Genomic DNA, 18,544 nt, shown 5'->3' on the forward strand with positions numbered 1-18,544 from the left:
CTTTGTGCACAAAAAAAAAAAAAAAAAAAAGCAGTGCTATCAGCAAAGTGTCATTAGCACTTGCTTCTCTTTCCAGACACCTGGGTTTCCTTAGGTCAGAAGTGAAACTGTTATTTCAGGAGCTATGGTACTGCCAGACCCAGTGAGAGGCTGGAATCAGCAACTGATGATGAGGATGACAGTCTCTCTGCCTCTAATAGGACACCTTTCCACCTCAGAAAGGGTTGCATTTGCTGCTATTCGTTTGTGCTAAGAGGAGGTCCCAGACTCGGTGGTAATTCAGGGCTTTAACTACCTTTTTGTAGTAAAGAAGCCTGCACCAGTCTGGCAACCTGTGCTTTCCTTTGGCCAAGAACCAGGCTTTTTCAAACTTGCATTCAAGACCTTTGGTGAAGCTGTATGGCAGGTTAACATCATCTCTGCTTCATAAATTCATAGATGTTAGGGGCTGGAAGGGACCTTACAAAAACATTGAGTCCAGCCCCCCTGCACTTGGGCAGGAAAGAGTGCTGGGGTCAGATGACCCCAGCAAGGTAGACGTCAAGAAGCTTCAACCAACTGATAATTCTCTGGCATGATAGCAGGGCAACTTTGATCCACAATGTTAATTTGCGTGTAGAGACTACCATACTGAAAAAGAGGACGGTGTATTTGCTGTTCAAAGTTTGTTTATACTGCTTTCTCCAAAATCTGAAAAGAAGTGCAGTGATTGCTTTGTGTTTTATGCAACATCATATCTAAGTATACAATGGATCGATGGCTACAGGGTGATGAGCTGGTATCAACTAATGTCTGTCTCCTCTTTTAAAGGTGGGAGGAAGAGCGCTATCCTGAGGGCATTAAATGGAAATTCCTAGAGCACAAAGGTCCTGTGTTTGCTCCTCCATATGAACCTCTGCCTGAAAACGTCAAGTTTTACTATGATGGTGGGTCACTAGGGGTCCCATTGGGAAAAGAAAGTGGCATTTTTATTAGGGGTTGGTGGTTCTTTTGAGGAAGGGAAGAGTGAGGTGGTGATTTGATTTAATTATTTGCCTCTAAAGCAAATTCCGTTAGAGGAACAAAGTTCTTAGAAACAATGAAAAGTCTACAGGATTCTTTGGTTTAGAATGAATTAAACAAGTGCACTTATTCTCCTTTTGATGCACATCACAACTCAGATGCACCTGACAGTGTTTTGCACTGGCAAGGACAATATCTAACCAGTGCAGCCTGTGATTGTAGCTATGCATCATCATCACTGGTCTTCCCCAGGCACTCTGTTTATTCCCCGTGTTGGTGTCTCTCTCTCTCTCTCTGCCTCTCTTTTGTTATTAATTAAATTGCAATTTTCTATAGCCCATTATTAAATTTTTCAATAACACCTGCTTGAAGTGATCAGAATAAAAGGCCAACATTATTTTAATACAAGTGATTGGGTTCCAGCAGGTTTGATCATATTAAATGGAGGACCAAATTAACCAGGGATTGGATTAAGTGGAAGGCAAAGGCTTTTCAGTGGATGAAAATTGAATTTTTGACTGAAGGGACATCTGTTCCTGGAACTGCTTGAGAGGCTGTTCCCTTCAGAGATTGGGCTGTTCCCTGGCAATATTGTGGGCTTTAAGTTTTTAAATAACTGCATGATTCTTCTGTTAATTAATAACACATTTATTTGCATGTCCAAGTCACACTGAAGTCTTCAAAAATGAGGTATCTAATTCATGAGCCAGCTATTAAGAGAGCCTCTCAACATCATCCTCTCTGTGCACAAGGCATTGTCCAATTCAGAGATTACCCCAGTATTGCTTGTAGACTTAAATAATCCTTCCACACTTGGTCTGCCAGCTGCTAGGCTACCAGAGTGAATAGAGGAGTCTCTCCCTTTCCTAGTCCTTCTTTTACAACAGAATGCCTGCTTCCATCTGATAAGATGTCTGTAATTATTGCCTGAGCTATTGTTAGAGCTCCCGGTCACTTGCAGCACCAGAATCTGTAAATTAGCTTTTAAAGCCAAAGCAGCTTACTAGTTGCTCTTTGCTTTATAAGCCAAGTAACATGTCCAGAGCTCTGGATATCTTCCATGGTCTTTGAAGATGCACTTCCATTATTGGAAACTTTCCCAAGCCTTTGAGAGAAGGAAAATTAAGGAGTGAAATGCAATTCAAGCAGATCTGGTTTCCCCAGCTGTGTTTCCAAAGTTGATAGTACAGGGTAAGTGGGGTTACCCCCAACCTATAGGTAGCTTTTGAGCATTCTTAATAGTATTAACCCTAAAACAAGACTGCCTGATCACTTTTTTTTAATTATCTGTTTTTCAGCCCAGACACTTTCCTCTTGCAGTGTCTCTGTTTGTTTGAGGGTGTTACAGGCTGCTACTGGCAAGTGACCCTCAAGTTTCCATCCCCTCTTGGCTCCAGACTCCTTTTCCACTCACCTGTCACTGTCTCACTGTTAAATAATTTGAAGAGGTTACTTCATCCCAGAGGGGGCGGGGTGGATTTAAAGCCAGGCATCACTGCTTCATCCTTATCTGTCTTGTCACTGTCAGTGGTTGAGTCCAGGCCCTCCTTTCAGGGCATCAGCCTTGCTGACTGCAAGATCCCACCCTGCCCTGCCCTGCCCTGCCCTGCCCTGTTGTCTTAATTATTGTGTCCCTTCTGGGTCTTGAATCCGGCACACCTGGCTCTGCAAGCTAATCAACCTCTGAGCTAGGTCAGTGGGCTTTTGGTCTCTGCTTGCCCTGGCAGGACTAGGGCCTCACAACAAGCACCCACAAAGTGCAAAGGGTCAGTTACAGCAGAGTCCCTCATCTCAGTTCCCTGTTGCACGGCTTCCACGTGTAGCCCCTTATAGCCATGTCCATTCCACTGGTTAACAACAGAGAATTTGGGTTCTTTCTGCTAACTGTCCTGCCCTCTGGGCCACCAAACAGAGTCCCAAACATAAATCTTTGGCCCAAAAGATACAATGGGGAAAAAAACACACACAGCTTAGCACTGCAGTGATCCACACATCTGTAGGTCCGTTCCCCATGCATCCCAGGGCACGGCTAGCCAGCTTCTGGGGTGTCTCCCCCCTTGAGGGCATTCGGACCTGGCACCACTGCCAAGTGTCTGTCTGTCTCTCTCTCACCCTCCCCCCAGTGGTTGGGGTCTGCTTTCATGACTCCAGGCTCTTCTCCATCTCTGGTTCCCAAATCCCAGTTAGTCAGGTGGTCCTCCTTACCAGGGAATAGTCTCCAGGAGAGGTAGGTCTGCAGCTTACCCTCAGCTGCATCTCCTGTCTTCATCCCCTCTAGTTTGAAAAGTCCTCACATTAAAGGGACCTATCCCTGTGGCTCTTCCCTGTAGTCTTTCCCTAGTAACAGGAGTGGAAACCCGTTACATGGGGTCCTTTTCTATGTAAGTAAACTGTCAGTGTTTTCTGTGACAAGTAAACTAGCAGCAGTCCTCTTAGTATCTTAGTTTTTAGTGTTGTCTGGTCTCGCGCACGTTGGGTTTACCCAAGTCTAAACAAGATACCAAAAGACAGCTGATTTCTTTACCATTTCTTTAACGTCTACACATGGCCAACTTTTCTTTTTTTTTTTTAGACACAGTAAATAAAAGGTCTATATTCTGCTTTCTCAATAGCTAGTTATAGTCGGTGGTAGTAGTAGTAGTTTTAGCATTGGCTTATGAGAGAAAACAGTTAATTAGGGAAAAAAACACTGATGCGCAGACTCTTCACAAGGTTGTCAGCACCTTAAATATGCCTTGCTACTAGTTATTAGGGCTGCGTGAAATTTCACTGGGTGTTTTGTTTGGAAGCTGTTTCAAAGCGTTTTGAGCTCAAAACAGCAAAATCAAAATGAAACAAAAGCCTTCAAAACAGCTTCAAAACGAAATAAGGTCACTCGAAACATCTCGAGTTTCGAATTTGGGCTTGGCTTCAGCACCGGTCCCAGCTGGCAGCATCAGCTTTTTGTCATCCCGCACAGGTTGGGGGGGGGCTGCGGCCCCTGGGAGGATTCTGGCACAGCCCCCAGCCTTCCCAGAGGACACCGGCCCCCAGATCTGTGCGCCAGATGACAGCATGCTGTTGCTGCTGGCTGGGGCCAGGAGTAGCACCAGTTTTCCCAGTGCTGGGTGTGGGCTGCACCCACCACCGGTCCCAGCTGGCAGCAGCAGCCTCCTGTGACCCGACAAGCAGATTTGGGCCTGCCCACACGTCTCGCAGAGCCCCGCAGCCCTCCCGGGGGTGTGAGCCCCCAGTCTGCCTGCTGGCAGCAGCACCAACCTTCCCGGCACTGGGTCTGGGCTGTCCCCAGCGCCAGTCTCAGGTGGCAGAAGGAACCTCCTGTGATCCAGCAGGCACATTGGGGACCCGCCCGCACCCCCAGGAGGGCTGCGGGGCTCTACCGGACTCCTCCCAAAGGTGTGGGCAGGCCCCTGATCTGCGTGTTGGGTCACAGGAGGTTGCTGCCACCAGCTGGGACCAGTGCTGAGTACAGCTCACACCCAGCGATGGGAAGATTGGTGTTGCTGCTGGCCCCAGCCGGCAGCAGCCACTTCCTGTGATCCAGCAGGCAGATCAGGGGCCTGCCTGCGCCCCCAGGAGGGCTACAGGGGCTGTTCTGGACTCCTTCTGGGGGTTCAGGCCCCCAGTCTGCCTGCTAGATCACAGGAGGCTGGTCTTGCCACCTGGGACCTGCAGCAGCACCATTCTTCCCAGCGCTGGAAAGGAATCCAGTGCACCAATTTTCCTAGCTACGGGAGTCTGGCACAGCCCTCCAGGACTTGTGGGCCTCTGGACCTCCCTGCTGGATGACAGGAGGCTGCCTGCAAATGACAGTGTTGTTTGTCAGCACCTTGAGGTGCAGTTTCCCAAAAACCTCTACACCTATCTCTTTGAAACTTGGCAGGCTTCATGCCCTCAGATAACATCTCTGCAAGTATCATCCAAATCAGGCTAGAAATGACAAAGTTAAAAGCAGTTTTGTGCTTCCCCATTATTGCCTGTGGGCAAAACGTTGAAACAGGAAAACAGTTTTGACAAAACAAAACAGAACGGCGGTTTCAAAACTAAACGAAACTCTAAACGAAACAGTTCCATCAAAACAGAAGTCGAAGCGGCTCACACAGCCCTACTAGTTATACACGTGAGAGAGAGATGGAATCCTTCCTAGGAAGTACTGAAGCCTCGTGTCATCAGGAATGCAGTCTGGGACTGAAGGGCTAAGTGTTGAATCTGCAGCTTTGCTGCAGCAGCTTGTCCCTCAAACCATCAGAGGTCCTCCTTCCTCTCAGCAGTCTGGTGGCCGAGATGAAATCTAACCTCCCCATTCATTGAAAGATCAGTTGGTCTCTTAAATATAACTAGCTTTTGAGTTTGACTTGGAAAGTGCATTCCCATGTTACCTTATTCTCTCATTCTCTTGGTTAATAGAGGTTTGGCATGCTTTCCTCTGATGAAAGCGAGAGGTGAACGTTTGGTATCACCTGCCAGCCAATATAAGGACACTATGGGCATGTTTCTCGGCAAATGAGGTTGTCTCATTCCTAGCTAGAAATAGCTGCTTATCCTTAGAAGTGCAAATGAGAGAGATCTTTTGGGGAAGAGGGAAAGAGAATAAATGATTTCTTTGTCTGCAGGCTTGTTAAATATGGCGGAAGGGGAAAAGAGAGGATTGAATAGAAGCCAGTAGTTTTCCCTTCTCACCAGCACCATTCCTGTCAACTGGGATTTGCACACCTTTGAAAATGTTATCTCTTGGCTAGTGGTTTGCTGCAAGGAGTTGTCCTTCTTCCCACTGTATCTGTTTCAGGACTGTCTAACATTAAATTGCTTGTTGCTTCTTGCTTGCTACTTTAGATTTCAGGGTAACTTCCTGATTAGATTAGAACCATTTAATGGAAATCCAACTCATTTTTTTTCCACCAATCGTCAGTGCCTATTTAGGGGTTACTTGTCTGCAAAAAAAAAAAAAAAAATCCTCTCTGACTGCAGGAAAGCCATACACATCCCTAGTGTAGCTATTCTGGTTATGTATTATACCTCCGTAGAAGGCCAGAGACTTCCTGCATGCCTTAAACCTTGCATGGGTGGGAAGAGTAGATTGACATGAGGGGACGAGCATCGCTGTCTCTCCAGTTCTTTAGCTGACTTTTAAAAACTCCTCTTTTGTAGGTAAAGTCATGAAGCTGAGCCCCAAAGCAGAAGAAGTTGCCACATTCTTTGCAAAAATGCTTGATCATGAGTACACTACAAAGGAAATCTTCAGGAAAAACTTTTTTAAAGACTGGAGAAAGGTATGCAATCCTGGACTTGGATGTCTGCCAAAGCTGCTATTGTCTTCCAAGGGCTAGGAAGTGAATAGGGACTACTCTGACTCTGTGCCCAAAAACTCTAGTGTGAGTGGCAGAGGACCAAGGGCAGCCTCAGATTTAGCTTTGGAGCTTCCAGCTTGTACATAGTTTACCAGGAAGGGCCTGCTGATAAATATGTTCTCAAACAAGGGTCGACCTTTTCCAAGGCAAACTTACCCATCATGCCACATCACAGGCATGGCTGAGTTGATCATTGCGTACATCACCGAAGAGCCATCATAATCTTTATGTTGGAGACAAGCCCCTTCCAGGGACCTACCAAGCAGGAGCTTCATCATCTCAACCAATGTAAGCATGCCAAAAGATCGAATTAGATCCGTTGACAAAAGTTGCATAGGCAGCTTCTCTTCCCCCAGTTATCTCAACAACTTGAAAAGGTTACTGTGTAATAAAATGCACACTATTATGCAATGTTTACAGAGATCAGGCTGTCTTAATTCTATGCATCAGAAGTTCTCTTTATCCATCCCTTTCTCTCTAACCTTCTCTATACATAGCACTTGATAGAAATTGGAGCTCTTTCATAGCAGTTGACAATCTGTATTTATTGTCAGTACCTGTTCTGTGTTGCTTTACAGGGCTGGGAGGGGCAAATATTTTTTTGCATATAAGAAGGCTTAAAAGCTTTGCCTTTTCCCTTCAAGGAGATGACTGCAGAAGAGAAGAGTACTATTAGCAACCTCAGCAAGTGTGACTTCACCCACATGAGCCAGTATTTCAAAGCTCAAGGAGAAGCTAGGAAACAGATGTCCAAGGAAGAGAAACAGGTACTCTAAGGAACTGTAGAAAACTTTTTGATGTGTTCATCCACTTATGACTCTTCTATATAACTTATGCTCCCCTCTCATACTGAAGGAGTTATCTGAAACAATTGTCTCACAGTTCAAGGGTTCCTGGTGACCTTGCCATGGTGTTGAAGGCACTGAGTTTTTGTTCCCTTTGAGCATCCCTTAGTTTTTTTTTTTTTTGGTGTCATTTGCTTCCTTTAACATGTCTGTATGAGTAATATCTCAAGATAAAATCTGAATAAAGAATTGCCACCTACTGTGCTTTTCTCCTTAACTGAATGTCTCTGATCACACTCCTCTTGCATTGTGGTATATAGTTAAGATGAAGTTTCTTAGAAGCAGGTAGCCCTGTATTTCCTCAGGGCCACTTCAGTAAGAACAAAAGGCTTATCTGACCATCTAAATTTGCTCCTGTGTAGTGTCTTTGATAATGAAACTCCAATCAAACACTACTTCAGAGGTCTACTAATTGTGGGGAAATATCTTTCCCAATAGCACCAAACCCCATGGTGTCAGCATTCAAAGGTTCCCAGTGTGAAAGTCTGCCTCACTTTGCTTACTTTTATTGGTTAGTTTCCTCTGTCTGTGCTATTACTAATGGAGTAGAAATGGCTTTTTTGTCAGGTCTCAGTTGGCGGATCATCAGTGACATTAGTGGGAGAGCATGCAACTTAATTAAGGATGCACTGATTTCTTCATACCTTTTCATCTCATGGTGTTAGGACCTGAACAATAGGAATTCCCTTTCTTTAAGCAACAGGTTTTGTTAAGTGCAGTCAATCAAGAGCTCTTAAAATGTGTGCTGGGTCAAGCTTAACAAGCAGTCTTGTTAAGTTATTGGCTTGTTATGGTCTGCAGACAGATGAATGGGGGAGTTGATGTAGGGAAATAGGTTTGAGCAGCTGAAACAATTTCCCTCAAAGTTCGAGTGGGTTGTAGATGTTACAAAGTGTTTTGTCTGGTGGTTTATATGTAGATTATGCCTATGACCTGTTGGGCAAAGACTGCTTTTACTCAAGGTTTATATGGCATGTATAAATGGAGTCTAGCCATGACCAGAGTACAAGTAATTTTGACCTTTTAGTCTTAACATTGAACAAAACATTGAGTGGCTTGTAATCTCCTGACTTTGGGTCTTCCTAGAAAATTAAAGAGGAGAATGAGAGGTTATTGAAAGAATATGGCTATTGCGTCATGGATAACCATAAGGAAAGGATTGCCAACTTCAAAATTGAGCCCCCGGGCCTCTTCAGAGGGCGTGGCAACCATCCCAAGATGGGCATGCTGAAGAGACGGATCATGCCAGAAGACATCGTCATTAATTGCAGCAAGTGAGCACAGGATGCTTTGTACCTTATATTCTTCCTAGATAACTTTTTTTTTCATCATGCATAATTAGATTTGGCACCAAAATACTTAAAGGTCATGTGTTGGGTATCTTAGCACTACTAGTTTCAGAGGTGAGAGGGGTGCAGGTTGTAGCCATGTTGATCTAACAACATGGGCAGACAAGGTTCTTTGGGTGAATCTGAGATCTTTTATTAGACCAGCTTAAATAGTTGGAAAAAGAGGTATAATGCAAGTAAGTTGTAGAAACTTTCTCGCAATTCATCCGTATACCTCTGTCAGCATATCTGTCTTGATGAACATCCTTGATAAACTGTATGCACTGTTTATTTAAGGCCAGACCCATTAATGGTACTGCCAAGTGTTGAAGTGCACAACTTCTTAAGTATACAACTGTTCCACCTCACTTCAGTTTGTGGCCTAAGAGGTAACAGACCTATGTTTAGGTCCTATAGCTTTTTTCCACTCCCATGCTGTAACTGCAGGAACATCCCCAAATCAAAACGGTAGACTACCCAATATTATCTCTTAGAACAGTGACTAACAGGATAATTCTTGAAGAGGTAGAGCATAGCAGTGAAACTTCTGATGGCTTTTAGTTGGTGTCATGTACTGTGGGAATGGGCAGTTGCCCAAGCTACCGAAGGGCAAGAGACTTGCGTACTGCTTTTCATTGTCCACTGCTGCTTATTTATATTGTATTACTTTGGACTTCTTAAGACTGTTCCTTTTCTCTTCTTGCTTTTCCTTCCTGTGCAGAGATTCCAAGGTTCCTCCACCACCTCCAGGGCACAAATGGAAGGAAGTCCGGCATGATAACAAAGTGACCTGGCTAGTGTCATGGACTGAGAACATCCAGGGATCTATCAAATATATCATGTTAAACCCCAGTTCTAGAATCAAGGTAATTGTCTGGAAAGTTACTTGGCCATGTAGTCTCACAACTGACCCTCAAAAGAAGGGGGAATAGTAAAGCTTGTTGATTCTAAGACAAGAGACAGGCATATGTCACCTCCTTTGCTAACTGCAGAAAGGGGTAACTGCTACTTTGCAGTAATGCAAGCTAAGAATGGTAAGTGCTTTCAGATTTTGTACATCAAAATTGCAGTTTTACTACCTCCCACTTTTAATGAGAACTTCTCACACTATGATGTAAGCTTAATGGGAAACTTGTTTCCCAAAGTTTTTTAAATATTTAACCTGTTTCAACTGTTGGTTTGTCCCTGCTTTCTCCTTCCTGGTTATGCAGTGAAGCTCTAGCTATGTGCTGGACAACAGCATCTCCCCATCATAAAGCAATTAGGTCTGTGCAGAGCTTCAGTTGCTGATTCAGTTTGGAGGAGATTTGGCCCAATTTGGCGGACGAATCTCCAAATCTGAATCGAATCAGAAGACCTATTAACCTCTCCGAATCACATCAGAAGCCTCTAATTCGATTTGGAGAGATTCGACGATTCAGCCATATCCACAGTTTTTATGTGGGTTTTTTCTACATACCTCAAGGTACCAGGTGCAGCTCGTGAAGGCCGAGATGGTGGGGTGGATGGAGCATCCCACAGAAGCATGGGGGGGTCCCCTGCACACTCACCAGCAGACCCAGAAGTACTTCCGGTCCACTTCCGGATCCACCACCAAGCGCATGGTGTACTCCCTGTGCTCCTGTGGGACGCTCCATCCACCCCACCATCTCGGCATTCACGAGCCGTGTCTGGTACCTCATGGTATGTAGAAAAAACATATGAAGCTGTGTCTATGGCTGAATCAGAATTGAATCTTCAGATTCAGCAACATCGAATCGCTATCCTTCAACTCGGATTGAATCCAAATTGAATACTGCCAGCTTCACACACGCCTAAAGCCATGTTACTTACCTGCAGAATGGAAGTGATTTGAAAAGACTTACTGTGTATCCACATGCATACTGTAAAACATGTATGACAAAATCCTTTAAAACCTAATTGGATTTCTGTTTAAGTAAGATTATATTTTGGAAGTTCTGCACCAGGAAAATTGCTTTGTTTTAAGACACCCATAGTCTCACTGGGCTGACTTCAGGGAGTGAAAATAAGAGGCTTGTTCTGCATGTGTGTGGACCTTGTTCCAAAGAACAAATTCCAAATTTCTAATTATGTCATCACACAGATATTCTGCATGTTGTTTAACGTTCACTGTCTACTGTTTTTATGTCTTTGTTGTGAGGGTGCTTGCTTGTGAGAATGGAAGTTGCAAGTAATTAAGTCATCTTAATAGAATAGGGAGACACTATTTTATATTTAGAAAGATGGAAGACTAAGTACCTGACTCATTTGTCTTCTATAGTTACCTGTTTGCTCGCATTTAATATGACTGACTGAATTATCTGCAGCCACCTGTGAATGTAGTCTGGAGTAGGGCTATAAGTAGTGAAATCCTAGGGCTTTTGTAAATGACAGACTATCAGTTGCATTCAGGGTTGAGCAGGATTTAAGATCAAGCTCCTTGCTCTTGCTGCTCACTTTCTCAGGTTGACTTGGCTGTGTCTGTCTCCACAGGGTGAGAAGGACTGGCAGAAGTATGAGACAGCTCGGAGGTTGAAGAAGTGTGTGGACAAGATCCGGAATCAATATCGAGAAGATTGGAAGTCCAAAGAAATGAAAGTACGACAGAGGGCTGTGGCATTGTACTTCATTGATAAAGTGAGTAGCAGTTTGTCAGTCATCTTATGTCTTGCTAGGTATAAAAATGCAGATGGTTGGGTACCTGTGCCAGAGCCCTAAATCATCCCCTGACTAAAACATTTGCACCCTCTACAAAGTAGAGGAGTTGAAAGGGCCTTGAGAGAAGTTGTTCATTATTGTATTGGGACCCCAGCTTTTCAAGTGCATGGGGTCTTTGGGGAGCATTCTACCCTCTGCTTCTTCCCCAATAACTGGAAACTGCCAGACTGAACCTGGCTATTTTTGGCAGCATTGTTGTGTTCAGACAAAATGCACAATTTGGTTAATTCCAGAATTCCCCAGTTGGATCAGTGGGAACTGTGCACGTAGGTATATGGCTCTTCTGTTTCCAGCTGTTTCTAATTCTAATTGGAAAGCTCTGCTTTTCACTGGCACCTATGGACTCCGTGATCATGACCCAAACTATGCTAGTTGCTCTTGCCCCACTATGGATACAGATAGAGAGAGAGAGAGAGAGAGAGAGAGTGTGTGTACAGACATACAGAGGGGGAGAGAAGCTACAGAAGAACTACATTATTTATGCCATTGTAGTATTTGAAACCTATAGTGACAGCCCAGCTCTGTGTGGGTTCTGTGACTGGATAAGTATCCATGCTGATCAAGGTGGATTGATTTAAAGCAGGAGATCTTGATTTAAATTATTGATTTTTGTATATGTATGTTTATAAAGAAAGGCTTTATTGTTTTGCAGCCAGAAGTAGCCTTTTTTACCAAAGTGGGTATATCTTTTTCTTTCCAGGAGAATACATTTTTATTAAACTATTACAGCTTGGCATATGTATATGTGGATATTTAACCCTTACTTTTTATTACAATAGCAAATCGTGAATGATTTGTTCGAGTTCAGGTAACTTTTAAATGCAAAAAGTTAAAGTGGATTTCACATTTTATTTCATATTATTTACGTTTAAATAATTTTAAGAAATTATAGTTAAAATTTTAGGCTGCAGTCATCGTAATCATCATCTTTTTTATTGAACTTTAAACAGATTTACTGTTAAAAAGAACAACTTATTTAGCATAAACTAAGTTATTTATTTAAAAAAACACACACCCCACCTTTCATCCACCCTGATGCATCTTCTCTATTTTTCTTCTCCCCCAGGCATGTAAATCCAATTGCATTTCATTTTGCCTACAGCTATTTATAAATCTCTTTCAGCAATCTGACTTTCAAAACCCTCCTTCTGAGTTACTTTTAAGCTTCTGTGAACATCTGTTTTCACCTCCTGTTCTGAGAGTAATGCACTACGGCACTAAAATCTAAGATTTTTAGACCAAATGGAGAATGCCCTGACCCCAAGGCCAGTATGTCTTGAGGTCCCCACGGTCCATAAATACCAGAGCAGTTTGAAATGCTAACAATCTTTTCTTTCTTACTCAATTTGTAGCTTGCCCTGAGAGCTGGTAATGAAAAGGAAGAAGGGGAGACAGCTGACACTGTGGGCTGCTGTTCTCTCCGAGTAGAACATATTAAGTTGCATCCAGAGTTGGATGGTCAGGAATACGTGGTTGAGTTTGATTTCCTCGGAAAAGACTCCATCCGATACTACAACAAAGTCCCTGTTGAGAAGAGGGTAAGATATCTGCAATCGTTCCCCTCCACACTGTACTACAGGAAAAAGAGGAGCTAGCTGGTAGAAACCAAATGTGTTGGTAGATATTAGCCAAATGTGTAAGCAGAAAACAAGTAGTTTATTTCCTGCCCTTCTTGTGAAATGCTTTTTAAAGGGGTAAGGATGGTACCTGCCTTGTTCTGATATGGACGAAATATGAAGGATTTAAACAGCTTTCTGCTTTTTCCTACCCTCTCTCCACCTTGAGCTCTCAGCCATTGTGGTTATATGCTCCTGTCATGACTAGAAATGACTGTTTAAGAGTCGTTATATGGACATGCTGCTAGTCATCAGCCTTGGCTTTTTGTCAGGTGCTCTGAAGATAGACTTCTTAGAGCTGCTTTTCATATCTACAACCCCAAAAGACAAACTTTCCCCGATATTGTAAGAGGTCAGTACTGAACTATACAGCTACTGGTATAACAGTAAATACACAGTTACGCCTTAAGAGGCAGTCCCCGGGTGACGTTTAAATATTCTATGGGCCCTTGCTTTCATTTGCATTCACATCTGCATATGTTCTTCTACTGGGCTACATCCTGATCTTGGGTACTATGGAGAGCAGGTCCACTCCTAATAACCAGTATGTAAGGTTCTTGCATGCTGCCTGAGGTCGTCGTCTTTGAGGCAAAGTTTGTTTGTTTCTTTTCAGTTCATCTGTTCTATTCCTCAAACTGTGTGAATGAATCCAAAAATAAATCGGTGTCTATGTAATCCAAATGGAGGGGGTTAAAAAGTCCAGGAGGTTACTCTGTATGTATGTGGGTGTAGCTGAGTTCAGAATCTGGCCCACAAGGTATACACTTAGCACAGTGCATAAAATACAGGGTATGCAATACTGTGGTAAATTTAATGAAAAAGAGCAGTACATGTTGACCTTTATAAAACTGCGGCCACTATATAAATGAATCGTTATTTAAAAGAAGAAGAAAAAGTTTTTAATTGTTTAAAATAATTGTTCCTCTTGGTGCATCTTCGCCAGAGTTTTTCCAGTAGGGAACTGCTTATTAAAAAAAAACCCAGAAATCTTTGTATATTTGGTATCTTATGAGAATGTGTTCCGATTTAAAAAGTCTGGACGTTGAAGTTTCCAAGCCACATAGGACACTATTCACAGTCTTGGCGTAATCAAGGGAATTTACAAATTGTGGTACAGTTGTGTGAAATATTTAGTAGGGCAAAGGGAGTGTGGTCACTTCTGGATGGCCTAGGCTGCTGACATCTCTTATTTGGGCCTGTGCTGGCAACTCTGTTTGTTTGTTGGGAGAATGGTCAGGGGTATACTTTTGGATATCAGACATGCTTGGCAAGTAGCCTAGTTGCTTGTGATTGGGGGGGGTAGGGGGGGAGTTCACTTCAGTGGCCAATCGGTCCTTGATTTCTGGTACCAGGGAGTGAAGCATTAGGCAAGCTCTGGCATTGCCTTAATGTGCAGACAAGTGTCTATTAGGAATGGGACAACTCTTTTCACCTGGCTCACTGTACAGCTTTTTAAAGATGGTGGGTTTCAAGCACTATGAAGCTGGGCTGGATTTGAACTGGTAACCTGGAGGTAAAAGCTTCCATATCCCATTGCTAACCACCCAGTCTCCTTATTAAGAGCCCTCCATCCCTTTCCCCCTTCTTTCTTGTAGGTTTTTAAGAATCTTCAGCTGTTCATGGAGAATAAGCAGCCTGAGGATGACCTCTTTGACCGACTGAATGTAAGCACATAAATGGCATTTTGGAGCTCCTTTAATCTAGCCCTAGCAATTGTTATCATGCTGTTAGAGAGTCTTAGAGTGAAGGCATTGCTGACAGCCAGCTGATTGCAAATGCCCTGCCACAGCAGAGGCCTTGATTTCATCTCTTTTTTTTTTTAACCAGCTGGGCCTGTCATAGTGGCCCAGAAACAGTGGGTCATCTCTTTCCAGTAGGGGTGTGCCTATTACAAGCTCTTTATAGAAACTGCCATTCAGTGCCTTAGGACCTGGTATAGCAGCAGCCTGAGTGTTGGGTGGAGGGGAAGGATGCGTGAGATAACAGCTTTCCTGTCTGCTCCAACCAAACCAGTTCAGATTAATAGGAACACAGTGAAGGTGCTGAGTGGGGCAAGAGAGACCCACTCACACATTCTGGGGCCCAAAGTGTAAATGTGAAAGAAGAAATGTGACCTCTAGAATGAATGCTAACCAGCCATCACCTATTGGTTCATAATCACTTCCTCCTTCCCAGTCTGTTAATGCAGATGTAAAGCCCAGTTCCACTCCAGGTCCTTGCCTGCTATGCTGCAGCATAGCCACCCTGTCCTCAGATTTAGATATAGAAAGTCCTAGCAAAATTCTAGGCATGGTTACCTGTCCTGGTCAGCAGGATTCCTGTTCCAGGAAGTAAGTCTTGTGTGCACCTAGAAATTCACTATTCGACTTCCAGTCCAGTTCAGTAACGAGGCTAGTAAAGATACAAATGGTTTGCTGGATTCTGGTCATGATGCTGAACTGATTGAAACCTTGACCTCTTTCTGCTTCCATAGACCAGTATCTTAAATAAACATCTTCAAGACCTTATGGAGGGACTGACAGCCAAGGTATTCCGTACTTACAATGCCTCCATCACGCTACAGCAGCAGCTAAAGGAGCTCACTACCCGTAAGTTCTGTTGTCTGGGACTGCCTCATTTGGAACTGTGATGACTGCAGTGTCCTGGATGGATCCCTTTTTTTACCTTAGCTAATGCAGTGTGGACACTTTGATGTCTAGCACAAAGATCATTGTGGGGATGGAGAAGATACTTAAGATGAGGCCTACAGGTTAGAATTTCCCCTTCTCCACAAAGACCTCTCTCCTCCTTTGTCTTTAGAACCAGTTTGACTCATCATGCATATTTAGATTAAAAGGGGGAAGTATTTTCTGGGCTCCATGGGGTCAGGTTCTGGTCCCCATTCTTGTGGCTCTGAACAGCTTCAAAGAGAACTTCATCAGCTTTCCTAGGGATTCCTCTAGGATGGGTCAATACAGGTATTTTAGACTTAGTTATTCTAAACCTGTACCACTCCCTTTGTACTTCTCCCAGCAAAAGCAGCATGACTGTGGAGCCATGGCTTGTACCAAGATTGACTGACTGCCAAAACAGACTTGTGGGTGCTGTCTTGCACTGGGAAGAAGCCCAGGGTTGGGACAGTAGTAAGCTGATGTATGGTCAGCTGCATGCACCCTGTCCCCAGCCTCTAGTTGTGCCTGTTGGAATGTACCTAGTCTCCAGGGCCCTGCAAATGTCTTGTCTTTTTATTTAACGTTTTGGAAGTTACTCCTTGTGCGGGGAGCAGAGGTGTCCTTTAAAGCCCCACTTGTTCCAGCTGGGCATCTGCAAACTAACAAGCCAGCATTAGTATTTGACACTTCTATGGTGCCATTCATCAAAATGGTGTCAAAGATGAGGCCTGCGGACTGGACCAGGGCCGCAGAACCACATCATGTGGCCCATGCACCTTCTCTGGCCAGTCCAGGATACAGGTTGCACATAGGGCTTGCTCTAGTCTGTTCAGGGTAGGTGCTGTATGCAGCAGAAGTCCCAGAGCAGGCACTGCATGTGGAGCTGTCCAGGACCAGTCAGAGCAGGTGCTGGACCTGGTATGGTGGGGAGGGACATGCTCAAGGGGTCCACCACATGCCAGATCCAGGACCCACTCTGGCCACTCCAGGATCTGTGTGGCATGTGGTGTCTGCCTCAAACTGGCTGGAGTGCACACTGTATGCAGCTTGTATCTGGGACTGGCCAAAATAGGGGTTGCAGGCTCTCAATCCAACCTAACCTCCCTTCTGAGATGGGAAGACCCAGTCCCTTCTAGAAGAGTATGTATGTAGAAGCACACCAAAGTTAAGTGTCCTATCCAGTGTCTCATGTTGTCAAGAGCAATTCTAGTTCACAGACCCCTGTTCTCATCACCAGACAGACCTCCCCACTCTCCATTGTTGGTGGTCTCCATTACAATTATTCATGACTATAATGCATGAAGAGAAGCAAAATGCACCTTTAATTCTTTAGTGCCAGCAGGCCAAGGCTTCCATTGAGAAGCTTCCAAGCCAAGGCATCCATTGAAGGGACTTGACCCAAAATGAATTAGTACTTGGAATACAAGTAAACTGGTACTTAGTGCAAAATAGTTGGAATGCAGTGCTGAGACTGGCATGCTAGAGGAGTCCAGATTACCTCGGTAGATATGAAGTTGTAAAACCAGCAGAATGTGGCCGTGACTACTCAGCCTTGCAGAGCTCCACTTCACCTGCTTTTAAACTTTTCCAGCGGATGATAACATCCCAGCAAAGATCCTTTCCTATAACCGTGCCAACAGAGCTGTTGCTATTCTGTGTAACCACCAGAGGGCGCCACCAAAAACCTTTGAAAAATCCATGATGAATCTTCAGACCAAGGTAATGCCCAGTTTCCATTAAATTCAAAGTAGTGTTAGAAATACCTCTTCTTTGGGTTTTGGGTATCTCATTTCCTTCGGTCTGTGGAGAACCAGACTCCTTAGGTTGGGGCATTAATGCATCTATATCTGAAACTAGTCTGCTCTGGGAAGTGAATCTTTATTTTTTTTTAAAGGAAATGTATAGTTACAGGTGCTTTTCTCCTTTCAGGTAGAATAGCATCAGGCACTTTTGGTCAGGGATAAAACAAATCAGAATGCTTCCCATCCTCAAACTCTGACTTGCTCTGAGGACATGCCATTGAGTTGACCTTGAAACCAGAGGTCTCTGTCTCTGACTTGTGAAAGGAAATCAGCGTGGGTGTCTAGTCCCTTAGTGTGGCCTGTAGACCGTTGTGTCAGTTCAGCTTGTGTCCAATACTTCTGACTTGACCTCTTCCTTTACAGATTTTTTGACAAAGGCTGTGAGGTTCCAATGTGGTTAAGTCTGTTCACATCCTGACTTCAGAATAACCCTTACAATAAGATCTTCTGTTTTAGCACTGTAGTGTTTCTTTGCTTCCGTGATACTTAACCTGTTCTGCCCTCACCCCTGGTTTTTACAACTGGGTTGAGCCTTTAACTTTGCAGTAGGTGGCATGTTTGAAGAGTAGCAATTAAAGACTGGGAAGTTGTGAAACTCTAAATGTCACTGAATCCCAAGCAAAGGCTAAAACTGTCGGCCTAGATGCAGTCCTCGGTATTTTTAGAAGGTTTAAAGAGCTTTCAGTTTGTATAATTCAGGGTATAAACTGATTGTCATGTCTGTCCAAGAAGTTTTTCTCCATAGGATAACATGGTACCTCTAGGTGATCTGGTCTTAGTTTGCATCCAGCCTAGGGACTGACCGACCAAAAGGGCCCTGGATCAGCTATGCTTTGGCAAATCCCAGTGTACTTATCTACTGCCCTTTGCACCTGAGCAAGGGAGCTACCAGAGGCTTTTCCCAGTTGCTGTCTCTTGTTTTGAATTGCCCATCCTGATATTTCACAAGCAGCTTTTTTATCAAGCTAGTCTCTGTGTACAATGGATTTGTAAAGCTGGTGCCAATTTTTTCACCTGCTAAAAGTGGTAAGTGATTTTGAACATCTCAGGAGGGGTTTCTCTCTCTTTTGGGTAGGGAGTTGTTTTGTTTGGTTTAGTTCTGTTTTATTAGTGCTCAAATTAAGCCTAAGGTAGGTTGACTTTCAAAGGAAAGGTGCCCAGAAAATCAGGCCCTTTTAAAGTGTCCTTAGTTTATAAGTACTCTTTGAACTTGTAAAAAAAAAAAAAAAAAAAA

General features: G+C 43.9%; 1 protein-coding gene across 1 annotated transcript in view; it reads left to right on the forward strand.

Moving 5' to 3' along the window:
* Nucleotides 1-18,544, forward strand: part of TOP1 (topoisomerase (DNA) I) — a 68,870-nt gene that overhangs the window by 41,044 nt on the left and 9,282 nt on the right. The window contains exons 8-17 of the mRNA XM_019509787.1: nt 811-926; nt 6,151-6,272; nt 6,995-7,117; nt 8,282-8,469; nt 9,245-9,389; nt 11,017-11,160; nt 12,594-12,779; nt 14,453-14,521; nt 15,331-15,445; nt 17,100-17,227. Of these exons, the coding sequence (XP_019365332.1) occupies nt 811-926; nt 6,151-6,272; nt 6,995-7,117; nt 8,282-8,469; nt 9,245-9,389; nt 11,017-11,160; nt 12,594-12,779; nt 14,453-14,521; nt 15,331-15,445; nt 17,100-17,227 (1,336 nt within the window). The remainder of the gene's footprint in view (nt 1-810; nt 927-6,150; nt 6,273-6,994; nt 7,118-8,281; nt 8,470-9,244; nt 9,390-11,016; nt 11,161-12,593; nt 12,780-14,452; nt 14,522-15,330; nt 15,446-17,099; nt 17,228-18,544) is intronic.

This window comes from Gavialis gangeticus, unplaced genomic scaffold, assembly GCF_001723915.1.
Source record: "Gavialis gangeticus isolate Ggan-Ray unplaced genomic scaffold, GavGan_comp1, whole genome shotgun sequence".
NCBI classification, from domain to species: Eukaryota; Metazoa; Chordata; order Crocodylia; family Gavialidae; genus Gavialis; species Gavialis gangeticus.